At 45.3% G+C, this 23,000-nt stretch overlaps 1 protein-coding gene across 9 annotated transcripts in view; it reads right to left on the bottom strand.

The window, feature by feature from the left end:
• The window catches only part of KMT2C (lysine methyltransferase 2C), a 448,529-nt gene that overhangs the window by 52,497 nt on the left and 373,032 nt on the right, over positions 1-23,000 (bottom strand). For all 9 annotated transcript variants that reach the window (XM_082258361.1, XM_082258363.1, XM_082258369.1 and 6 more), the window contains 4 exons: positions 16,381-16,519; positions 16,140-16,287; positions 3,918-4,096; positions 2,156-2,292 (listed from right to left, as the gene is read on the bottom strand). In XM_082258361.1, coding sequence (XP_082114487.1) covers positions 2,156-2,292; positions 3,918-4,096; positions 16,140-16,287; positions 16,381-16,519 — 603 coding nt within the window. The remainder of the gene's footprint in view (positions 1-2,155; positions 2,293-3,917; positions 4,097-16,139; positions 16,288-16,380; positions 16,520-23,000) is intronic.

Below are 23,000 nucleotides of genomic sequence, written 5' to 3'. Positions count from 1 at the left end.
TTAACTTACCATAAAATCCATTTCTCTGATGTTCATTGACGGACACAGCTCCTTATCTTCTTGACCATTGGGTTATACTGCCCCTTACAGGAGTAGGACACTAGGCAGGAAAAAGCTTGGACTACGCCTATGGGGCAGTCCCAGGGGGTATACTCCCACTCTCAGCTATTGAGGTGGGTGCTGTGTACGTCAATGAACATCAGAAGAATAAATGGATTTTACGGTAAGTCAAAAATCCCATTTTCTCTTTCGTTCATCAACGGACACAGCTCCTTATCTTCTTGATCATTAGGGCCAGACAGGGGGGGACCCCTCTGGATCTAGATTAATCACAACCTATAATTTGTGTGTGTTTGCTGTTAACCGTACATTGTATACCCCTGTATGTTGTGGTCTTTCAGGTGCCCATCTAATAGTTTTTTTAAACTATCGATGCTCCCTGCTGATACGACTGCTAGTGGAAGCGAATTCCATATCCTTACTGCTATCACAGTGAAGAACCCCTTACGTATTTTAAGGTTAAACCGTTTTTCCTCTAGTCTTAGTGAGTGGCCACGTGTCTTATTGTATTCCCTTTCTCTGAAAAGTTTGTTCCTTATGCTAGGGTCCTCACCAGTACAGTATTTGTACATTGATATCATATCCCCCCCTCATGCGTCTCTTCTCCAGAGAGAATAAGTTCAGTGCTTTTAGTCTTTCCTCATAGCTGATGTCCTCCCTTCCCCTCATTATTTTTGTTGCCCTTCTCTGGACTCTCTCCAGTTCCAGCACATTCTTCCTGAGGACCGATTCGTTCTGTTCACACCCATTCGATCTGATTCCTGTACCATTTTACAGTTCGCACTGCGAACCGATCTGGGGGTGTCATTAACTTTACATTGAAACTGCAGCGTTTCACAGATGTCAGTATGAACCATTTGTGATTCAGGTGTGATGCGGGAACCCGCACAGGATTTGTAGGATTTCCCCTATGGCAACAGTGTGAACCCAGCCTCAGTATTTGTGAAACTCAGCAAAGTGTCTCATCACACTGTGTTTGGTACTGCCATCCTATACAAACCGGAGATGTTCAAGAAACCTTTTTCATAGGGTTTGATGGTTCTACCTATATACAGGAGACTACGGCTCTCAGCCAGCTGTCAATAAGGCAGCTGGGTGGATCCTGACAATATGATCGGGAACCACCCAGAGCCATGGCCCTGTGACATCAGCTGACAATGGGCTTTAGCTCGCTGTCTGCTGATTCTGAGTAACAGGAGAGCATAAGTAAGTGCACCCCTGCCACCCAGAACAGTAGAATGGCCAAAAAGCTTTGGCCATGATTCTTTTTTAAATAATTGCCTAAGGAGAAATTAAGGGTACCATAGTTTGTCGCTCTTTCATGAACACGTGCAGTTTTAAGGCTCAACATGCTGGGTATTTACTTACTCAATACAATCTTGTTTTTTATATTTTATTAAAAAATTGAGCGATGTATTATATTTGTGTGCCCGAAATAAAATTTTAGAGTATTACTGTATATTGCACTTGATAAACCGCTGTACTGACATTGTGTGACATAAGAAGTTGAACCTAACACTTTTTTTTTTTCTCCATGGGTTTTACCAAATCTTTAGGCCTAAAATGATTTTGATAAATTTGTGCACAAAAACGGCCCTGACAGGAAGAAGGGTTAAAGGTAAACGATGCATTTCCAAGGACATTCTGTGTGTGCTGTATGAAAAATTTAGCCAGAACAATTGTGGATATGAACATTGCATTTAGTATTCACAGCACATATTTGTATATGTGGATACAATATATTTATTTAATTAAAGCTGCATTTCACATTACAAGGGTTTGTACAAATTGTTGATTTGCTGGATATTGCGGTTGTAGAGGTCGTATTATTTGTAGCAATACCCAAAAGATGAAGACTTCCACTGTTCCGCATACAGAAAAACTTTGTGTAGGTCTGGTCCTTAGCTCTCAAAGTGAGGGAAAAAATGCCTAGGAAAGCATGTAAATAAAGAACAACCAGGACCTTCCTTTCAGTATTCAAACAAAGGAGCAAATCTGATAAATTCATACTCGGCTCTTCATTAAGATTTACAAATCGTGATTACAGATATTGATAACAAATGCAGGCCAAAAAAACATATCAAAGCTTGATTACCTCAGCGGCAGTAGGGTGCAAGGTGATTGCCACGGATATCAAGTCAGATTTAGGCCCATTTGGTGCATGGCTAAAGTGTGAGCCAAAAAACAAGGTGCCAGGTTCCCTTTTCATTCCATTGTCCCTGGCCTCAGATCCTATGAATAAATCAAAGCACAGAGAGGTTAGAGATCAGGGACAAATTAATCTTCCTTACCTTTTATGCAGTATGTAACGAAAAAAAAGTTTTATAAAAAAACCTCTGGTAACTGCGGATAGTGGGCATCTGGACACTGAATAAGTACAAGGCCAAAAAATGTACTCCATTAATGGTTGAATCATCAATGTCATACTGGTGATCCGGTTACTGGCAAGGACTTGGCAGCTGAAGGATAATTTTGGAGGACACACGGTGCTAGTGAGAAACACTCACCTGCTTGTATGGCAACATGATCACTAGTGTGACATAGGAATAACAGCTTTAATATGGAAAATGTATTGTACACATGTCCAAGTGGTGGAGACAATCCACTACACAGAGATTAAGAAGTTTAGTTGATCATTGAATTTACGAATCAAAATGACCAGATCTATATGCTAGTTATGATCCCTTACATTCACATTGATGGCAATCCAAATTACAACATACTTTTCATACTCAAAGTTTATTTTAGCGCTGAAACTCTGGCTAAGTATTCTCTAACTACAAGATACTTGTGTATTCCCATCTGAATCCTGGTGTTTGTTTATTTTTTTTCTGATAAATGCAGTATCCATCGGAAAAAAACTCCTGCACTTCGCCTCTGTGCAGGAGTTTACTCTAATAAAGATCGTTTACTGCTGCACTCTGTTACAAGGTAATATCTGGGATTTGAAAAAGCATTTGGTAGCTACAATTGTTTGCTAAGCATTACGAGCAGCATGGTCAGACTTTACCATTCTAATAGATTGCCCACTTTTATCAATTTATCTCAACCTATCTAAAAAGCAAAATGAAAACCATTCAAAATTCTAGACCAGTGTTTCTCAACTCCGGTCCTCAGGGCACACTAACAGCCCGGATTTGAAGTATTACCTTGGGGAGATGCAGACTAAAATACTGCAATCACTGAGCAGCAAACTATATCACCTGTGATGTATTTCAGTTTTCTTGCAAACCTGGCCTGTTAGGGTGCCCTGAGTACCAGAGTTGAGAAACACTGTTCTAGTCAATTCAAGAGATTACTGAAGCATCAAAATGTTGTTTGCATGGCTGGCAGAAAATGTACAATCCACCATATATAAGCAAGCGAAGGCAGTATAGGCAACTTATGATTCTTTGTTGAATAACTACAGTATTATAAAAAAAAGCTCAACTGAACCTTCAGTTTAAATCAGCTGAATACATTCAATGTGCATCGAAATCTAACATGTCCCATACTGAATCAAACCCATAGCTCTGCAATCAGCAAAACCCATGCTCCCAGCTGATACGGAAGCTCTGGCTTTGATGCAGCAGAGGGAGTGTTGGACCACAGCAAAGAGATCATTGCATCCACACAGGGTGCAAATGTCCTTCTCTAAAGCATGCTAGCAGGAGACAGGCTTTTATACCTAGGCTGTGACTGATTTCTTCAGAAACTAAACTGTTAGACTTTTCCCACCTTTTGTTTTGATGCACCTGAAATGTTTTAAAACTGGAGACTCAACACTAAAAAATTTAAACTGGAGACTTAAAATTAAATAGATTAGCTCTTTTATTATTTAAGAATGCTATGCTAACTGTACAAAGAGAAAATAGCACCTTTTCCTGTGCTGCTGGGAAGCATTGGAATGATGGGGGATGGTGCTGGATCTGGAGGCTCCTCTTTCACTAGTGACAAATCCGGGTATCTGCTAATTTCCATTCCAACCACACTCTCAGGAGAAGAGGAGGGCACAAAGCTGTCAGGACTGTCCCTGGCATCACAGTGATCCTGAACCCTGCTGAACATTAAACAAAAATAAATGGCTTAAATACATAAGTCAACCAGGCAAATGATCATATTTATAAATATATACGACTAAAGTATCAGAATTTAAACTGAACATGTACACTCTGGTGGTGATTATACTCCTACAGCCCAAAGCCTTAAAGAGAGAGCAGTATGATTTGCAATCAGAATCAGAGAGATGATTGGTCAGTGACAACAACTACCCAATTTTATTCTAATTTACAAGAAATTTCTGAAAATAGATCCATAAACATTATAAACTAAACAAAAATCTCATACAAGACATGGCTTAGTACTGCTTGGTGAAAGTAGAACTTTAGTCAAAAAATATAGTGTTTGTACACCTTCTCACATATCCAATGAAGTGAATTGCTTCACATGATACACAGACGAAACAAATCCTCCTATATAAACTTTACTTGTTTATCTGCAGTCTTCTTTTATCTACATCCATTCAAAAGTGCAGTTTTGTGATAAAACGCATCTGTGAGGAGCAGAGAGGAGATGGTGGAGAGTTGGCATTACAGTGTGTGAGATCTGGAGGAAAGAGACACACCCCCCACCCTCTCCACAAGGTACAGGAACGAAGGAAGATGCAGAGATTTGTTTTGAATAGGCAAGCTCTGTGGTGAGCTTCCTCCACATCACACATTTAGCTCATGTGTCCGGGAAACTGAGAAGTGACACATGCTGATGACAGAGGAACAAAGCACCAGAGAGATGGCACTTAGAGCTTTGGAGATAGAGAAGTAAACACTACAGATATATGGGCTTAGTTCAGATTTCATGATTGAGGATTACAACCACATTAAGTCTTGCTAGGTAACTTGATCCTGGGCCCTTTTTGCAGGTATAGCTATGTAAAACAGTAAAAATGAGTGCCCATACTGTGCTCTCCACGTGCTCAATTGCTCTCTATTTTAAGGCACTGTGCAAAACTTGTAGAGGCAAAGTAGAATAAATGGTAACAATGCTGGAGGCAATTTACAGCACACACTAATTTTGGTAGCATAATAATGTAGAATGTATGTTCCTTGCTAAAGAACACTATTTTTTATCAAGCTCTTACAGGTGAAGTTCTACTTTAAAGCAGATTGCCCTAGCACTTTCTGAGTCAAATAAAGGGTATGTGCAGCCAAAATTGTGTTTTCAATTTTGGACAGATTAGGAGGGGTGGAACCCTTTAACAGGTTGTTTTTTTTTTTTTGTGGTCTGCATACTAAAGCTGTATACACACTAAACAATTTTCTTTCGATTTTTTTCCTTTAGATATGCCAAAACCATATAATACAAGGTCAAGCCTAAACACTTTCAATTTGTATGCAATCAGGCAGGCCCTTGCACTATATAGTTGAAGGTAAATCTAAAGGAAATAGAACAAAAGCTGTATAGCGTGTATCCAGCTTAATGGAGGAAAAAGAAAAATGGATTTTTGTAAGAACTTACCGTAAAATCCTTTTCTATGAAGTCCATTGACAGACATAGCAGCTATGCTTCTTTAACATTGGGTTATGCACCTACAGGAGTAGACTAGGCAGTGAAAAACATTCACTGACACACCTATAGGGGCTATCCTTCTCGGCATAACCCCGTACACACTGTGCTCTCAAATCAGTTCAGTAGCAAGCAGTGAAAAGAAGACACAAACCATCCCCCTAACAGAGGGGCGGGTGCTGCGTCTGTCAATGGATTTTAGCAAAAAGGATTTCATGTTAAGTTCTTGTAAAAAATCCAGTTTTATCGATCGTCCATTGACATATGCAGCAGCTATGCTTCTTTACCATTGAGACATCCCAAAGTAGTATAGGCATTAGGGGTGGGAAGAAACGCAACCAACGGTTAACCTATTTCCAAGGCTAAAAACGTAGGCCAACTGGGTAACAAAAAAGCTCAACCAGTAACAGGAGCTTACCCATGAAAGAAAAAAAAAAAAAAATCAACCCCTTAAAGAGAAAAAAACAAGTTTCTTTAAACAGCAGCCTGCAAAACCGTGCGGCCAAAGGAGGCATCTGACGATGCCAATAAATCTACCTTGTAGAATTTTGTAAAAGTATGCATGGACGACCAAGTCGCCACTTTACACACTTGAGTAACAGACGCCTGATGGCGAAAAGCCCAAGAGGCACTCAGCGCTCTAGTAGAATGCTCTTTCACAGGGAAAGGAGGAACCTAATCAATCTGGATATGGTCGCAGCAGATGCAGCCAAACCCTTACAAGATCCTTCAGTAAGGACAAAAAGAGAATCGAATTTTCTAAAGGACTCGGTTATCGTCAGATAAACCCTCATCACCCAAACCACATCCAGTGAATGCAAGGTGATTTCCTTGGGATGCTCAGGAAGAAAAGTTGGATTAGGTAGGAGAACCACCTTATCACTGTGAACGACCAAATAAGGCGGACAAGAATGCGCCGCCAAATCAGATACTCTGCGGGCAGAAGTAATAGCCACCAAAAAGGCAACCTTCTGAGATAACAAAGGCAGAAATATGTCCCCAAACTTCTCAAAAGGAGGCTTTTGAAGAACAGACAAAATAAAATTCAGATCCCACAGAGGCAAAGGGGATCTTCTAGGAGGAGCCAGATGATGCACCCCTTGATTAAAGGTGAGGATGGAGGAATTAGCAGCCAACGGGCGTTGGAAGTAGATAGCTAAGGCCGACACCTGGCCTTGCTCAACTCCTTTCTGCAAGAAAGCCAAGACCCTTGCAACCGAAAACAAGCGAGGGTGCAATTCTTGCGATTCACACCAGGAAATATACATCTTCCATGTATGATGATAAATCTTTCTGGAAGTTACTTTCCTAGCCCTCAACAGGGTAGGGATCACAGACTCAGAGAGACCTCTGTCTCTCAACACGTGGCCTTCAACAGCCATGCCGTTAAAGCCAGCGACCGTAAAGCAGGATGGAAGATTGGCCCCTGAGATAGCAGGTCCTCCCTTAGAGCCACTCGCCAAGGAGGCTCGATGACCATCTTTACCAGGTCTGCATACCAAGACCGACAAGGCCAGTCTGGGGCCACCAGAATCACTGGAACATTTTCCACCGCCATCCTGTGGAGAAACCTCGACAACAGCTGTATCAGAGGGAAGGCATAAATCAGCTGATACTAATTCCAAGGAGCTACCAAAGTGTGTGTGGCGTCGGCCAGAGGATCTCGAGCCCTGGCCACGAACCTTTGCACCTTTTTGTTCAGACGAGACGCAAAGAGGTCGACCTCCGGGGTACCCCACCAGACACAAAGAAGATAAAATACCTCTGGATGCAGGGACCATTCCCATTGGTCCAGAACCTGAGGACTCAAGTAATCTGCTTGCCAGTTCTCCACTCCTGGAATGTGAACTGCGAAGAGAGCTGGAACATGTTCCTCGGCCCAAGTCAGAATCTAAACCACCTCCTGGGCCGCCCGGGCACTCTCTGTGCCCTCTTGGTAATTGATGTAGGCCACAGCAGTGGCATTGTCCGATTGAATCCGAACCAGGGAACCTTGTAGCTGATTCATCCAGTGGAGCAGGCAACGCTTGATTGCTCTTTGTTCCAGAACATTTATCGGTAAAGAGGACTCCTCTGTCGACCAGAATCCCTGGGCACAGAGATTGTCCAGCACTCCACCCAAGCCCGACAGGCTGGCATCCGTGGTGACCACCATCCATAACAGCAGTATAAAGGACTTGCCCTGGCTCAGGGTGGGCGACAGAAGTCACCAAAAGAGCGTTTACCTGGTAAGTCAGCTCAAACATATTCTAAGGACTGTGGATCCTTGTTCCACTTGACAAGAATCTCCTTCTGCAGAGGCCTGGAATGAAATTGAGCAAATGGGACTGCCTTGAAGGTCGACACCATCAGCCCCAGGGCTCTCATGCAAGTCCACAGAGATGAGAGATCATTGCCCATCAGCAACCTGATCTTTCCCTGCAACATCTGAAGTTTGTCCCCGGGAAGAAAGACCCTCGCCAGAGAGGAGTCCAGAGACAGTCCCAGGTAATTCAGTCGCACCGACGGAGTCAGTGCAGATTTTTTGAAGTTGATGGTCCATCCAAACTGCTGAAGGGTCTGAACCGTGGATTGACAGGTCACCCAACAAGGCTGCGTGAGAGCTTGCTCTCAACAGGAGGCCGTCCAGATATCCCAGGACCGCAATCACTTTTCTGCGTAGCAAAGCCAGCACCGGGGGCCAAAACCTTGGTGAAGACTCTGGGAGTGGAGGCTAGACCAAAGGGTAATGCCACAAATTGAAAGTGCTCCTCTGCTACTGCAAAACAGAGATACCTCTAATGTCCCCTGTATATAGGGATGTGTAGACACGCATCTTTGATATCGATGGAGGCTAGAAAGTCCCCTTGATTCGAGGAGGATAGAAAGTCCCCTTGATTCAAAGAGGCTACCACCAACCAAATGGATTCCATTAAAAACTTCTGCACCTGCACAGAGCAGTTCAGTGACCTGAGGTCAAAAATTGGACGCACCTTTTACCCTTCTTTCTGGGCACTTTGAACAGGTCTGAATAGAAACCTCAAAACTGTTCCTGCTGAAGAACGGGCACAATCACTCCTTGTGCAATAAGATCTTGCACTGCCTCCTTGAGATCCTGCAAGCGATCTGGACACAGACTAAAATTTGAGGGAAAGAATCTGTCTGCTGGGCGAGACCGAAATTCGATCTTATATCCCAAACTGTGAACCCATTTGTCCTGAATCAGAGATGTCCAGAGTTCCTGAAAGTAATGCAGAATTCCCCCCACCCAAGAATCGGGTGAGAGCACCCCTTCGTGAAGAAGAGGATTTGTCTGCCGAACCGGACTGGCTAGCCTTTGGCTTACCCAACCAAGCCTTTCTGTTCCCTCCATAGGCTCTGAATGATTTACCTTTTTGTTGCGCCCGAGGCATGAAAAACTGCCTATGAGCCGTGAACCAGGGTCCCTGCCTACTGCGGGACGCCTTTCCATTTGAGGATTGGGGGGAGAATAGTACTCTTACCCCCCTTTAATCCTTTGATTAACTCATCCAAGGAGTCTCCAAACAGATGTTCACCCAAAGAGAGATCTGTTAAGGACTTCTTAGAGGCCTGGTCCGCCGAGCAGCTCTTCAGCCACACCATGCGATGTATGGCAATCCCTACCGCTGACACTCTGGCAACCAGAGGGGCCGCATCACACAGGAACACCAGGGCCTGGGCCATCTGGTTCGTGAGCTCAATTAGGGTCGGGGAACTATGTCAGTGTTCAAGTTACCCCTAAGTACGTTAAGCAATTCCGTTAAAGTCTGTGAAACCAGAACGGACGCAAAGATCGGTTTTAGTACCGAGCCCGCCAAAAGATGTAGGTGGCGGGAAAGGGATTCCACCCGTCTGTCCACGGCACCACAGTAGATTTGTGGCACCGTCCAGCGGTTCGAGACTGAGTCAGCAAAGGGATAATGGCATTTAAAGAGCTTTGGCACCACTAGCACGTGCTTAATGCGCCGCCATTGCTCATTCACAATATCGTGAAAAACCGCGGGAAAAAGGAACACCTGACCCGACTTTTGGGCTTTGCGGGAGCCAAAAACTACCCACTTTACTGACTATGTGGGCCCATCATCCATTGTTAATGTCTCCCTTACTGAACAAATCGGTGCTTCCACCACAGCGCGTTCCCGCGCTGCAGCCGAGGACATATCCTTCTCACCATCCCACTGCGAGGACAGAGATCCCTCAAGGAGGTGGTTGTCCGTGGCGACCATATCAGGCTCTGAATCAGAGGACAGAGAAGGCAGTTGATGTTTTTGGCTAGTGACTTGTTTCATTACAAAATCCACCTTTAATGCCAGATTTTCTAATGCTGCTGAAAGAGACATGAGAGATTGCGATCCGGATGCACCGGGACTCCATTGGTAACCGGAGTCACCCTTAAATAGCAGCAGGTAGCAATATCCCTATACTGTACCACCTCACAGTGTATTCAGCAGCTCTGCAGCATGGAGATTCAGCAAATGAAACGTCTCACAGGTAGTGACCTGGAAGCACAAGAGGCCGAACTGCCTGTGTAGCTCCAGGCTACAACAAAATGGTGCCAATGCAAAAGCATAGGAAGCTCAGGGAACATGGCCGCTGTACCTTACACACAGAGAGCCGGTGCCCACACTTAAGATGGTCGGCCAGAATCGCTGCCATACAGTCAGGACCCAGGCATGAGGCCACCTTAGGGATCCACCTAAAAGGACCCCACAGGACAAGGTAACATTGTTTACCCCAGGTGCCAAATATATAATACTTTTCTCTTGACTTCAATGACAGACGTAGTCTCTGATGCATATCAGTAGGGTTATGCTGCCCCCTACAGGAGTAGGACACTAGACAGAAAAAAAGTTCTGGCTACACCTATGGGCAATCCCAGAGGGTACACCCTCTATCTTCCTGCATAGGATGTCAGTTTTGTATCAAAGCAGTGTCAGAGAATACCAACCCAACCCAAAATAGAGGGGCGGGTACTGCATCCGTCAATGAACTTGAGAAAAGGATTTTACGGTAAGTCAAAAATCCAGTTTTCTCTATCGTTCATTGACAGGTGCAGACAGTCTCTGACGCATATCAGTAGGGACGTCCCAAAGCAGTGCCATAAAATGAGGGGTGGGAACAGCAGAAAATTAAGTCCCCAAGGCTAAATATAGCCAACCAGGCAACATAGGACTCATCAAAACAAAAGATGAGGCCCACCTGAAAAAAACATGAAACACCCTTAAGGAAGGCAAAGAAGCCCCCTTAAACAGCAGCCTGCAGAACTTTGTAGCCAAAAGAGGCATCTGTAGATGCCAGCACATCAACCTTATGAAATTTGTTGTAGGTAAATATATTCAATAAAATATATTCCTCGCGCCTAGGAGTGCCTAATCAAGTAGGTGATGTGGCTATTGGATATAATTTAATGTATAGATGAGCAGCTGCTATAAAGTGAATGTGTAGAAAATCCCAAACTAAATGGGATAATATAGCGCTTGCTGATATGTGCAGGAGACTAGGAGAATAAAAAATTGCAATATAATATACTCTAAAATTCTCTAAAACTTATAAAAGAGCTGTGCCCTTAAAACATACATATCATAAAAATAGTTTATGTGCCAAAATCAAGTCCAAAAATTATGAAATTTAGTTAAGGTACGAACAGACGACCAGGTAGCCACCTTGCAAACCTGAACCACAGATGGCTGATTGCAAAAAGCCCAGGAAGCTCAAAGAGCCCGAGTAGAATGCGTCCTGACTGACAGATTAAAACTGACATCCTATGCAGGAAGAGAGAGGGTGTACCCTCTGGGACTGCCCATAGGCGTAGCCAGAACCTTTTTTCTGTCTAGTGTCCTACTCCTGTAGGGGGCAGCTTAACCCTACTGATATGCATCACAGACTGCGTCTGTCGATGAACGATAGAGAAGTTTCCCTTTGTTTCCTGTCCCAGAGATGCCTTAGGAAATTAGAGGAAATCTCCCAAAGTGAGAATTCTCCTCTTAGACCGTTGTCCCCGGATCAGGTATCCCCACTGGGCAATCTCCCCTTACTGTTTTGGGGACAACTCCAAATTGTTGTATTTCCCCTCATTTTTTTTTTCCCAGCGACATTAGTCACCAGTACAAATAGAGGGGTGCATCTACCCAATGGAGAGACAGCAATAAAAACTTGAAAGGAACCCTTTCCCACTTTATACAAAACTAAAAAAAGGTTTCCTAGAGATATAAAAGTGTATTCAATAAGGTAAAAAACATTATGCCAATCACTGTTCTATGAAATGTGTAACACAAGAGGTCATTGTTATTCCTGCCAGCAACTGAACCTCTTCATCAGCACAAGCTCTCAATCTGCATAGTCACAGGTCTTGTTAGTCTTGGTAGTGTACATGCATGTAATTCATTTTGGAGGGTGGTAGCTGTAGAAAGAGGAGTGCTGCAATTTACCCAAATTGACGCTGGCTTGTGCAGCCAGAGGGGTTACCAGGACTGGATTCAATTAGGTTGCATTTTGGGACACAAGATGTGAATTTTTTTAATGCAGATGGGAGTGTTTAGTTCCTCTTTAACCCCTTTACGCCAACAGTACGCATATATACGGCCTCATTGGACTGGGCTTTTTTTTCTGTGGGACTGCATATCTGCGCATCTGTCTCTGCTGGGAGAGCGCCCAGCACAGAGACTGAGGTCTCAGCGGGAGCCCTGGGTCCTGTACGAACAATCAGTACCTCAAACTACTGGGTCCGGGTCACCTGTTCACTGCGATAGCCTCTGATTGGCCATTAGAGTGATCAGTCACAGTGAAGCAGGCCCCTGTGTTTCGCTCTCTGTGAATGGAGGGGAGAGATCCATTGTATCCCTCTTGATCCTTGCAGAGAGGAAAAAACAATTGTGAGGTTAAAAAAATAACTAGATCAAGGTTTGACCTAGGTCAGTGTTTAGATCACGGTTAGCATATTTTGGGCAGAAATGAAAAAAAAAAAAAAAGTTATTAAATTGGTATCAGTGTCCGCGTGTTTTAGGTAAGATAAAAAAAAAAAAAAAATGAAATGCAAAACGCGTACTAATGCTTTTGGGCTGTACTGCAGGTACATGCATACAACATACACATTTGGGGTATCGCTGCGATCATCCAGAGCTGGGGGATTTAATTTGGGTTGTACCTTGGTGGTAGGTTATGGTAGTAACAAGAAATATACAGCTATATGATTTTTTTTTTTTTTTACAGTTTTCCTATGATGATAAAAGAAAATCAGGGGCTATCCATTACCATTTACCACTAAATGAAAGGCCAATTTGCCCTGAAAAGAATGTATAATCCACCTAGATGCACAAAGTAGTTGTGATGATATATACAGTTTTCCTAACACGTCAAAATTGCGTTTAGGCATTAACATTTGTTTCACCACAGGTGTGAAGGTGTTAAGAAGCTTGTACATGTGTAGGCAGCTTACATAGTTTTCTCCACCCATGACAGTTTTATGTGGAGTCTGATAGGCCAAATCTATCTCAGGCTTCTACTGCAGGGATTCCATGGCCAATGTGGGATCCCCATCTCCTAAGGCTAAAAAAGTGTTGCTCCATCTTCCATTTGGTGCATTGTCTATGTAATATAAAATTAAAATCAGGAATAGTCGGACAACCACTAAATGGTTGCTCTGGACCTGGGAATAGTTGCTAATAAATCCTACCGCTGGAATCTCAGACTCATAAGATATTGGCAGGTGATTTCAAGCATATCTAAAGCAAAAAAAAAAAAAAAAAAGGAAATTTGACTGACCTGTAAATTCCAAATCTTGGCGTACAGTACAGGACAAAGTACAGTATAGGCTCCTCCCCTTTAACCCTACCATACTCTGTGGGGTCTTGATTTTGTAGCAAGCAATGGAGAGTAAACCAAGGAATGGAAGGGAGTGTGGCCTGTACTCTACGGTATGCAATGTGCAAGTCAAAACTCCTATTATCTTAATCGTATAGTAAAGAATACAATATCCATACACCATGGGATGTCCTCAAACAATAAATAGGAACAGGGGGCAACAATAAGCCCAACAAGGGTCAGAAGGCCCGACCAGAGAGAGCTGCAGCAAGACACTTGTGGCCAAAAGCAGTATCAGCAGAAGATTTGATGTCCACCTAGTCAACTTTGAAAAAGTATTAAGAGAACCAGGCAGCAGCCTTACACAATTATGCTACAGAGGCTTAGTGCTGGAAAGCCCAGGAGGAGATTTTGATTTGAAATGAACAGAGGTAGTTGTAGTTGAATCTGGTGACTAGGATGTCCACATCCAGAATCCCTAATTTCTCGCATTTAAGATTGAAGACATCTGGATGAACGGCCCATTCCCTTAGATCCAGGCAATGGCAGCGGAGATACTCTGCTTTCCAGTTGTCCAATCCTGGGGAGTGGACCACAGAGATTGCAGGATAAGAGATGATCTGGTTTGCTTCCTTCAAGGTAGCCAGACTCCTGGCACCTCCTTGATAGTTGATAAAGGCCACCGCCGTGGCATCGTCTGACTACACCCTATTAGGGTGCCCTTTCAGAAGTGGGGTCTAGTTCTGCAGGGTTAACCTGACTGCTCTGAGCTCCAAGACTTTAATGAGGAGCTTGGCTTCCTTCAATGGCCATGTTACTTGGATTGTTAGGGATTGCAACATTCATCCCCAGTCTGAGAGACTTGCATCTGTTGTAACAACTTTACAGTGATAAGGAAGGAAGGACTTCCCCACCATAAAGGCTGGGGTGGTGACCCACCAAGATAGGGAATTCTTTGCTTGGCTGGACAGGAGCATGGGCAAAATCGAGAGAAGGAGCATGCGCAAAATTAAGAGAAGGAGCATGGGCAAAATCGAGAGAAGGAGCATGCTTTTTCAAGCTGTACTGTTTAAGAGTTCTTGGAATGGAATTGGGCGAATGGTACTTCTATAAAAGGAGGCTACCATTAGGCCTGAAACTCTCATGGGAAATTTCAATGTGGGATGTCTCTTGCATCCAATTACTCAAACATGTACTCTTTGAGAAACAACTTTCTTTTCTGGGAGACATTTGCTTGAAATGTGTCCAGGATCGATTAAACTTTTGCTTGGGATGTTTCCAGGATAAAGTTAACTTTTCTACTTTGTTATGGCTCTAGTGTGTCCCATAAATTATATCAGGAAGCAACAGAAAATCTCTCCAAAATAACAGAAATGACCTCAGTCATCACTTAAATGTCCTGAGCAAATTTTTCCTCTATTACTGTTCTGGTGACAATCTAAAATTTTAGATTTTCCCCACTATTAGTCCTAGTGACAATGATCACCAGGACAAATAGATGGGGTAAATATCCCCATAGGTAATAATAGACTGCAGTATATACCCGACAGGGTCTAATGTTTTGGCCTTAGATAAACCATTACAAAAATTGTAATAAAGCTGTTGTATATAGATCCTAATCCTTTATGAATGTTGAAAATTGTTCTTTGCAATCTATGGTTTGATCATGAATGAGGAGTTAACTTGCCAAATAAGATAAAGACCTTACAATCAAAAAAACACAAGAAAAGTCAGCTCTTCCCAAACTGCCAGAGTAGTAACAATTCAAGAAATCACTGCACTGCCCAATCTAGCCCCTGTTTTTAGTCTAATATGAGGTAGAAATTTTAAGGTACAACAATTTTTAACTTATGAATTCACCAATGTTATCCATTTTGTTGAATGCTCTTGCGGGCTAAAGTATAATGGCCATATGAAACATACATATATGTAATATTATGAAAAGCTAAAAGACCACCATGTCCTGGAGGATATTAGAACATGTCATAGGAAACCTAATCTCACCTTTTGAACTATTCATTTAAGTTAAAACCAATTGGTGTGACATCAATAATTTATTGGATCAAACAGAAAGTGAATGGACATATAAAAGAATGAGCTTTTATCCTAAAGCGATAAATGTTTAATTCAATCTTAATTGCTTTCTTATAAGCCCTGTTGCAGTATATTGTGGATATTTTTATGTGTAGGTTTATGAATAGCCTATATATAATGCATAGTTGCAAATGTGTGTTTAGTATAATGTGTCAAGACCCCCTCAATTATAGAGGTTTTTTTTTATGACTTTTATCGGTATATATTTTATATGAATTTGAGTTTTAACACACCTTTTAGTGTCTGTGAGTATAAGGGCTAATATTACTAGTGGGCAGGAACAAGAGAGATCTTAATAGAAAGTAGTCAGCAGTGTGCTGCCTGCCCCTGAAAAAGATGCTCATTCCTTTGAAATGTGTTGGGAAGTAGGAAAGCACAAGCACAAACAGTCCAGTTGCGTAGGGTTACCAACGAGGGGAGGCTGCCCCTGATGGAATATCATCCTCAAAAGCAAATGTATTGCAGATGGCCGTATTTTATTGATTTGAAATGGATTTTGTCCTTTTCTTTTTACTTGTATAATAAAGCAGGCATAGTTTTATATATGTATTTGTTTCCTCTGGGTAGAACACTAGAGTTCCATATTTCCTTCACTCTGATTTATTGGAATATAAGGTGTTTCATTAAGATAGAGACCAGCTTACCTCAACTCCTCCTGATTATTGTGTGGTGGTGTGGGTAATGAGGCTGGGACATCCACTGATTTAGGTCCCTGAGTTATGGCTCTAGCCAAAAGATCATCCTGGGACCTGAAAGGCAGGTGGAACTGTTTGGGTCCCAGAGCTTTGGTAACTGAAATGTAAAAGTAGAACATGAATGCAATGATAACAGCAATGCACAGATTATGACAATATGTATTTATGTAATGGGCAATATTAAATATACCATGTCCTCCAAGAATAGCAGCTTTTCCTGCCAGCTCTTCAGTGGTGGCATAACCATTCACCATCTTCTGACAGGCCACTGGAGGTGGAGTTGGTGGCAAAGAGGCTGGAGGTGTGGGTGGATTACTGAGATTATTTTGCTGTTAAAAAACAAATGATATGACTTTGTTATAAAACAGTTCTTGAAAGAAAACCAAAAAAGCAAACATAAGAAAAATATTTGTTTGCAGCCTAAAATTTAATTTCTACAGAAAAAAATTGTATCTCTACAAGTGATTCACGAAGAAAACCAATTTAGAAAACAAAGGAAAAAGAAAACACAATTAAGCATAATGAACAGTGCACATTTCAGAAAAACTACAAATGATTTGTAAAAAGTGCAGGGTACAGAAATGGTTAAATAGCAGGTATGATATGGTACCTCATGTCGCTCTATACCTACCACCAAGGGCAATTTTGACATTTCTCACACACGTTAAAAAAAGGGATTTTTGACTTACTTTTGAGTTCCGACCCAGGACACCTCCCCACTCAGACAGACTGGCATCTGTGGTGACCACTGTCCAATATAAGGGGAGGAACAAGTTTCCCTGTCGAAGAGCTGGAGAGCGAAGCCACCAGACCAGGGACCCTTTAGTTTCCTAGCTCATACGTAACAAGGTTGTCCAGAGACTTCGGACACTTGTCCCATTTGACCAAGATCTCCCTTTGCAGGGACCTCATATGGAACTGTGCAAACGGATCTGCCTCTAAGGCAGATACCATCAGGCCCAGCACCCGCATGCAAGTCAGAAGGAACGACCATATGCAGGACAGCAGGAGATGAATCGCAGCATGCAACTTCTGGAGTTTGTCCAGAGGAAGGCCCAGAAAATCCAACTTTCTGGATGGAATCAGAGCAGACTTCTGGTAATTCAGAAGCCAACTGAACTCCTTCAAGGTCTGTATAGTGATCTTCACGTCGTCTATCAGAACCACAGAGCATTTTGCTCGCAAGAGGAGGTCGTCCAGGTAACCCAGTACTGCAATTCCCCGCTGACATAGCAACGCCAGAATCGGACCCAACACTTTTGTGAAGACCAGAGGGGCGGAGGTGAGACCAAAGGGACACGCCACGAACTGATAATGTTCCTCTCCCACAACAAAGTGGAGAAAGTGCTGGTGGCGGGCACAGATTGGAATGTGCAAGTAAACATCCTTGATGTCTTAAACGTGTCTAACACAGCCAAGGGACCACCAGGTTGCCAGCAATAGAGCATCCCACAATCCTGCAGCAGAGAGAGGGAGGACCCCACCAGACTCGCCACCCCACCAGAAAGGCACAGGCTGCACCAGGATAGTACTCGTGGTGTCCACGTGGAGGGTGGATGGGGGGCCAGATGACCCAAGGACCATCAGAATACAGGAAGGCCTAATGGGAAGGACGGGAACCCAAGGGTCCAACCTCCCCAAGGAGGGACAGGGACCTACGTCCACCACAATACCCTCTGGGGGGGGGGGGGGGGAGGTTGAACAGCTACTCATGATACCGGGAACCAGACGGGCAACGCTCCAGACAGCCTCCTCGCCATTGAACCCAGGGGCTGTCGGCCAGGAGAAAATGCTGCGACTCAGGCCGAGACCAGGTCGTATGCGACCTCGCGAGACATTTAACTGGCAGGCCAGCCCCCATCCAGTGGGGCTACAGTATCTCACAAAAGTGAGTACACCCCTCACATTTTTGTAAATATTTTATTATATCTTTTCATGTGGCAACACTGAAGAAATTATACATTGCTACAATGTAAAGTAGTAAGTGTACAGCTTGTATTGCAGTGTAAATTTGCTGTTACCTCAAAACAACTCAACACACAGCCATTAATGTTTAAACCACTGGCAACAAAAGTGAGTACACCCTTAAGTGAAAATGTCCAAACTGGGTCCAATGTGTCAATATTTTGTGTGGCCACCATTATTTTCCAGCACTGCCAAAGGCCGTTGAAATAAGACCACTAAGGTCGACATCTGACCCAAGATAGTGCTCAAGGTAAGGTTTCTGCTCAACCCACGGTGAAGGAAGGGCCATCGAACAAGATTGAGGATGAACCCCAAGAGACTCAAACCACGCAATGTACGTCTTCCACATACTACTGTAGATCTTCCTCGAAGTAGGTTTCCTAGCTTTTAACAGCGTTGGAAACACGACTCACGACTGTAATGCAGGACGGAAGATTGGTCCTTGGGACAGCAGATCCTCTCTGAGAGGAAGCTTCCATGGAACATCAGCGACCCGCTGCACCAAATCGACGTGCCAGGCCCCGCGAGGCCAGTCCAGCGCCACTATGATGACCGGAATTCCCTTCTGCCTCGATCCTGCATAGAAGTCTTGGCAGAAGCTTAAGAGGAGGGAAGGGGAAAATCAGACGATACTGACCACACGGGGCAACCAGCGCATCTGTGAAGCCTGCCCATGGATCCCGTGACCGAGCCACAAACCTCTGCACCTTTCTGTTGAGCTGGGAAGCCAACAGATTCACCTCGGGGATGCCCCATCGGAGACACAACTGATGAAACGCCTCCGGATGAAGGACTACTCCCCCTTGGTCCAACGCCTGCTGACTGAGGTAATTCGCCTGCCAGTTTCCCCCCTCCCCTGTATGTAATGTATACAGCGGAGAGGGCTGGAACGAACCGTTCTGCCCACCTTAGAATGCCAGCTACCTCCAGAGCTGCCAGGACACTTGTCCCCCCTGTGACTGACATAAGCCACGGCTGTAGCATCGTCCGATTGAATACGCACTGGACATCCCTGAAGATGATCCGTCCAATGTTGCAGGCACAGTCTGATTGCTCGGGGTTCCAAGACATTGACAGGGTTCATACACATTTTCACCAATAAAATTCCATGACTTTTCCATGACTTCCCGTAAATATTCATGACCTAATGTTTAATGAAATGTCTATGTATACATGTTAAATAAGAAGAAAATCCATGTCACACCCAGCATATTTTTACTAATATATACAGGAGGTGGTCAGAGGCTGCGGACATGATACAGGAGGTGGTCAGAGGCTGCGGACATGATACAGGAGGTGGTCAGAGGCTGCGGACATGATACAGGAGGTGGTCAGAGGCTGCGGACATGATACAGGAGGTGGTCAGAGGCTGCGGACATGATACAGGAGGTGGTCAGAGACTGCGGACATGATACAGGAGGTGGTCAGAGACTGCGGACATGATACAGGAGGTGGTCAGAGACTGCGGACATGATACAGGTGGTCAGAGGCTGCGGACATGATACAGGAGGTGGTCAGAGGCTGCGGACATGATACAGGAGGTGGTCAGAGACTGCGGACATGATACAGGAGGTGGTCAGAGGCTGCGGACATGATAAAGGAGGTGGTCAGAGGCTGCGGACATGATACAGGAGGTGGTCAGAGGCTGCGGACATGATACAGGAGGTGGTCAGAGACTGCGGATATGATACAGGAGGTGGTCAGAGACTGCGGACATGATACAGGAGGTGGTCAGAGACTGCGGACATGATACAGGAGGGGGTCAGAGACTGCGGACATGATACAGGAGGGGGTCAGAGACTACGGACATGATAGAAGATAGAAGAGCACAGGGGAAGCAGAGAGCACTGGAGGAGCTGAAGGGCACTGGGGGGGGGGGGGGACTGGAGAGAATTAAGAGGGGGGGGGGGTTTGGAAAGCATTGCAGGGGGGTTGGAGCATGGAAAACCAGGGCGATAGAGAGCACAGTCTGGGGGGAACTGGAAATCACTGAGGGGGGAGCCAGGGAGCTGGAGAACACTGGGGGAGCCATAAAGCATGGGGGGGGAGAGCTGAAGAGCACTGGGGGGGACTAAGAGCACTGGGGGGGGGGGGACTAAGAGCACTGGGGGGGGGCTAAAGAACACTGGGGGGGGGCTAAAGAACACTGGGGGGGGGCATTTTTACATTCAGCGTATAGCACTGGTACAGTTAGATGTCCTTCCGGGTCCGCAGTTTGCCCTTACTGTCAGTCACTGGCCAGTAGCAGCCGAGGAGATGACCCAATCAGGCAGCGGGGTTTGCCTGGAGACACTGTGACTGGCTAGCAGCAGCAGTAACAGCCGCTAGATTATCAACCAATGAGGCAGCGTAAGCGTCACTGGAGGGCGGGCCGGCCGCATGAACGTGATGACGCGGGGTTGCGGTAACTGAAACGGTTACCGCCCCCTTCCGCGTCATCATCACGTTCATGCGGCCGGCCCGCCCTCCAGTGACGCTTCCGCTGCCTCATTGGTTGATAATCTAGTGGCTGCTGCTGCTAGCCAGTCACAGTGTCTCCAGGCAAACCGCGGCTGGCCCTCCCCGCTGCCTGATTGGGTCATCTCTTCGGCTGCTGCTGGCCAATGACAGCACGCGCATACCGCGGACCTGGAAGGACGCTAATACAGCGAAATGTACAGTATGTGGCAATATAATTATCATAAAATAATTAAGCATCCGCTCCCCGCTCCTCCATAGTAATTTAATTCCATGACTTTTCCAAAACCTAGTGTGTTTCCTAATTTTCCATGACCTTTCCAGGCCTGGAAAGTGTCATCTAAAAATTCCAAAACTTTTCCAGGATTTCCAGGACCGTATGAACCCTGATTGATCAGTAGTCTGGACACTTCCAGTGTCCAGATCCCCTGAGCAGAATATTTGCAGAGGAGGCCTCCCCAACCGGACAGGCTGGCATCCATGGTGACCGCTGTCCAATACAAGGCTAGGAACTAGAAACTGGGGATTCCTGTCCCATTTGGCCTGAAACTCCCTTGCAGAGACCTCGTATGGAACTGTGCAAACGGAACCGCATCAAAAAGGTAGACACCATCAGGCCCAGCACCCGCATGCATGTCCGGAGGGATGACCCTGGACAGCAGGAGACAAATTGCAGCCTGTAGTTTCTGGAGTCGGTACAGAGGAAGGAGCACTCTGGCTAAGGCTGATCAGACCCAGATAGTCCAGCTCGTGGACAGAACCAGAACAGCCTTCTGAAAATTCAGAATTCAGCCAAACTCCCTCAAGCTCGTATGGTGATTTCCAGGTTTTTCCACCAGAGCAGCAGGGGACGTCGCTCGCAGAAGGAGGACATTCAAGTAGCCCAGTACCGCGATCCCCCATTGGCATAACAACGCAAGCACTGGGGCCAATACTTTCGTGAAGACCCAAGGAGCAGAGGCAGACCAAAAGGTAACGCCACAAACTGATAATGCTCCTCTCCTACGGCAAAGCTGAGGAAGTGCTGGAGACCAACACATATTGGGAATGTGAAGGTAAGCGTCCTTGATGTAGATGAAGACAAGAAAATCCCCCTGATGCAGGGAAGCTACCAGCGTGTAAACGGACTCAATTCTGAACTTCTGCACCCGCACAAAGAGGTTCAGTGCCTTCAGGTCCAGAATTGGACGCACCTGCCTTCCTTCCCGGGGACTGTAAACAGGTTTGAGTAAAACCCTTGAAAACGTTCTGAAGTTGGAAAAGGGACTATCACCCATAAAGAAAAGGTCTTGTACCAACCCCCAAAAAGAGCCTGTAAGCGGACCAGGGACAGTCGCACGTCCAAAGGAAAAACCTTACCGGAGGGTAAGAACGAAACTCGAACTTGTAGCTGGACCAAATGACCTCGTGGACCCACTTGTTCTCGTACCAGGGGAGTCCACGGGTCCGGGAACCAGCGAAGACATCCCCCCAGCCCAGATATGGGTGAGAGCGCACCTTCCTGCTTAAGGGGCCTTGTCGACGGGTCTGGAGAAGTCCACACTTGACTTGCCAGACCGAGTTTGCTTGGATCCTTCAGAGGAGGCCCCCGAAGGGCTCCGATCCCTTGTCAGTTGACCCTGAGGGACGAAACAACTTCCTACGGGCCGTGAAGAAGGGCCCACATCTGCGAGAGTCCTTGCTTTTAGTAGCCTCGGAAAAAAAAGGTACTCTTACACACTGAGACCTTTAATGTCGCCATCCAGGGGAGCACCAAACAGGCGATCACCTCGAAAGGAAAGATCAGTCAAGGCCTTGATTGAAGTCTGGTCCGCAGACCTGCGTTTGAGCCACAAGACACGCCAAAGGACCACTGCCGAAACAGAGGCGAGCCACTAGTGGAGCCACATCCAAAGAGGCATCACAGATAAACTGCAGCCCCTGGACCAGCTGGTCCGCCAGCTCAGCAAAGGCAGGGGGGAGCTACTCCCCCTCCCAAGTCACAACGTAAACGCTTAGCCCACTTGGTCAGAGTCTGCGGCACCAGGCCTATTGTGAATATCAGTCTCCGTGCCCAATCAGCCAGGGTGTACAAATTACGGGCTGCCTTCCTGTCAGCCGGGTCCTTAAAGGCCGGGGACTCTTCAACCGGAATCAAGGTTGCCTTGTTTAATCAGTTCACTTCTTAAGAAGGGACTCCTCATAGGGGTATCGCCTAGAAACTCGCTTAGGGACCCCAAGGGGACGCTTTGGTCGTCCCCTCTCTTCAGTGACAATTCTGTCAATATAGGAGGGAAAGAGAACTCCTTTGCCACTCTGGGTGGCTTGTGAGTGACAAAGGGAACCTGCGCCTCCGTCGCTGCCGCATCCTCCAACTTAAAGTCTCAAGCACAGATACAATCAGTGCGT

Source organism: Pelophylax lessonae (genome assembly GCF_965119305.1).
Source record: "Pelophylax lessonae genome assembly, chromosome: 5".
Lineage (NCBI taxonomy): Eukaryota > Metazoa > Chordata > Amphibia > Anura > Ranidae > Pelophylax > Pelophylax lessonae.
This window is presented reverse-complemented; position numbering and strand designations above follow the sequence as displayed.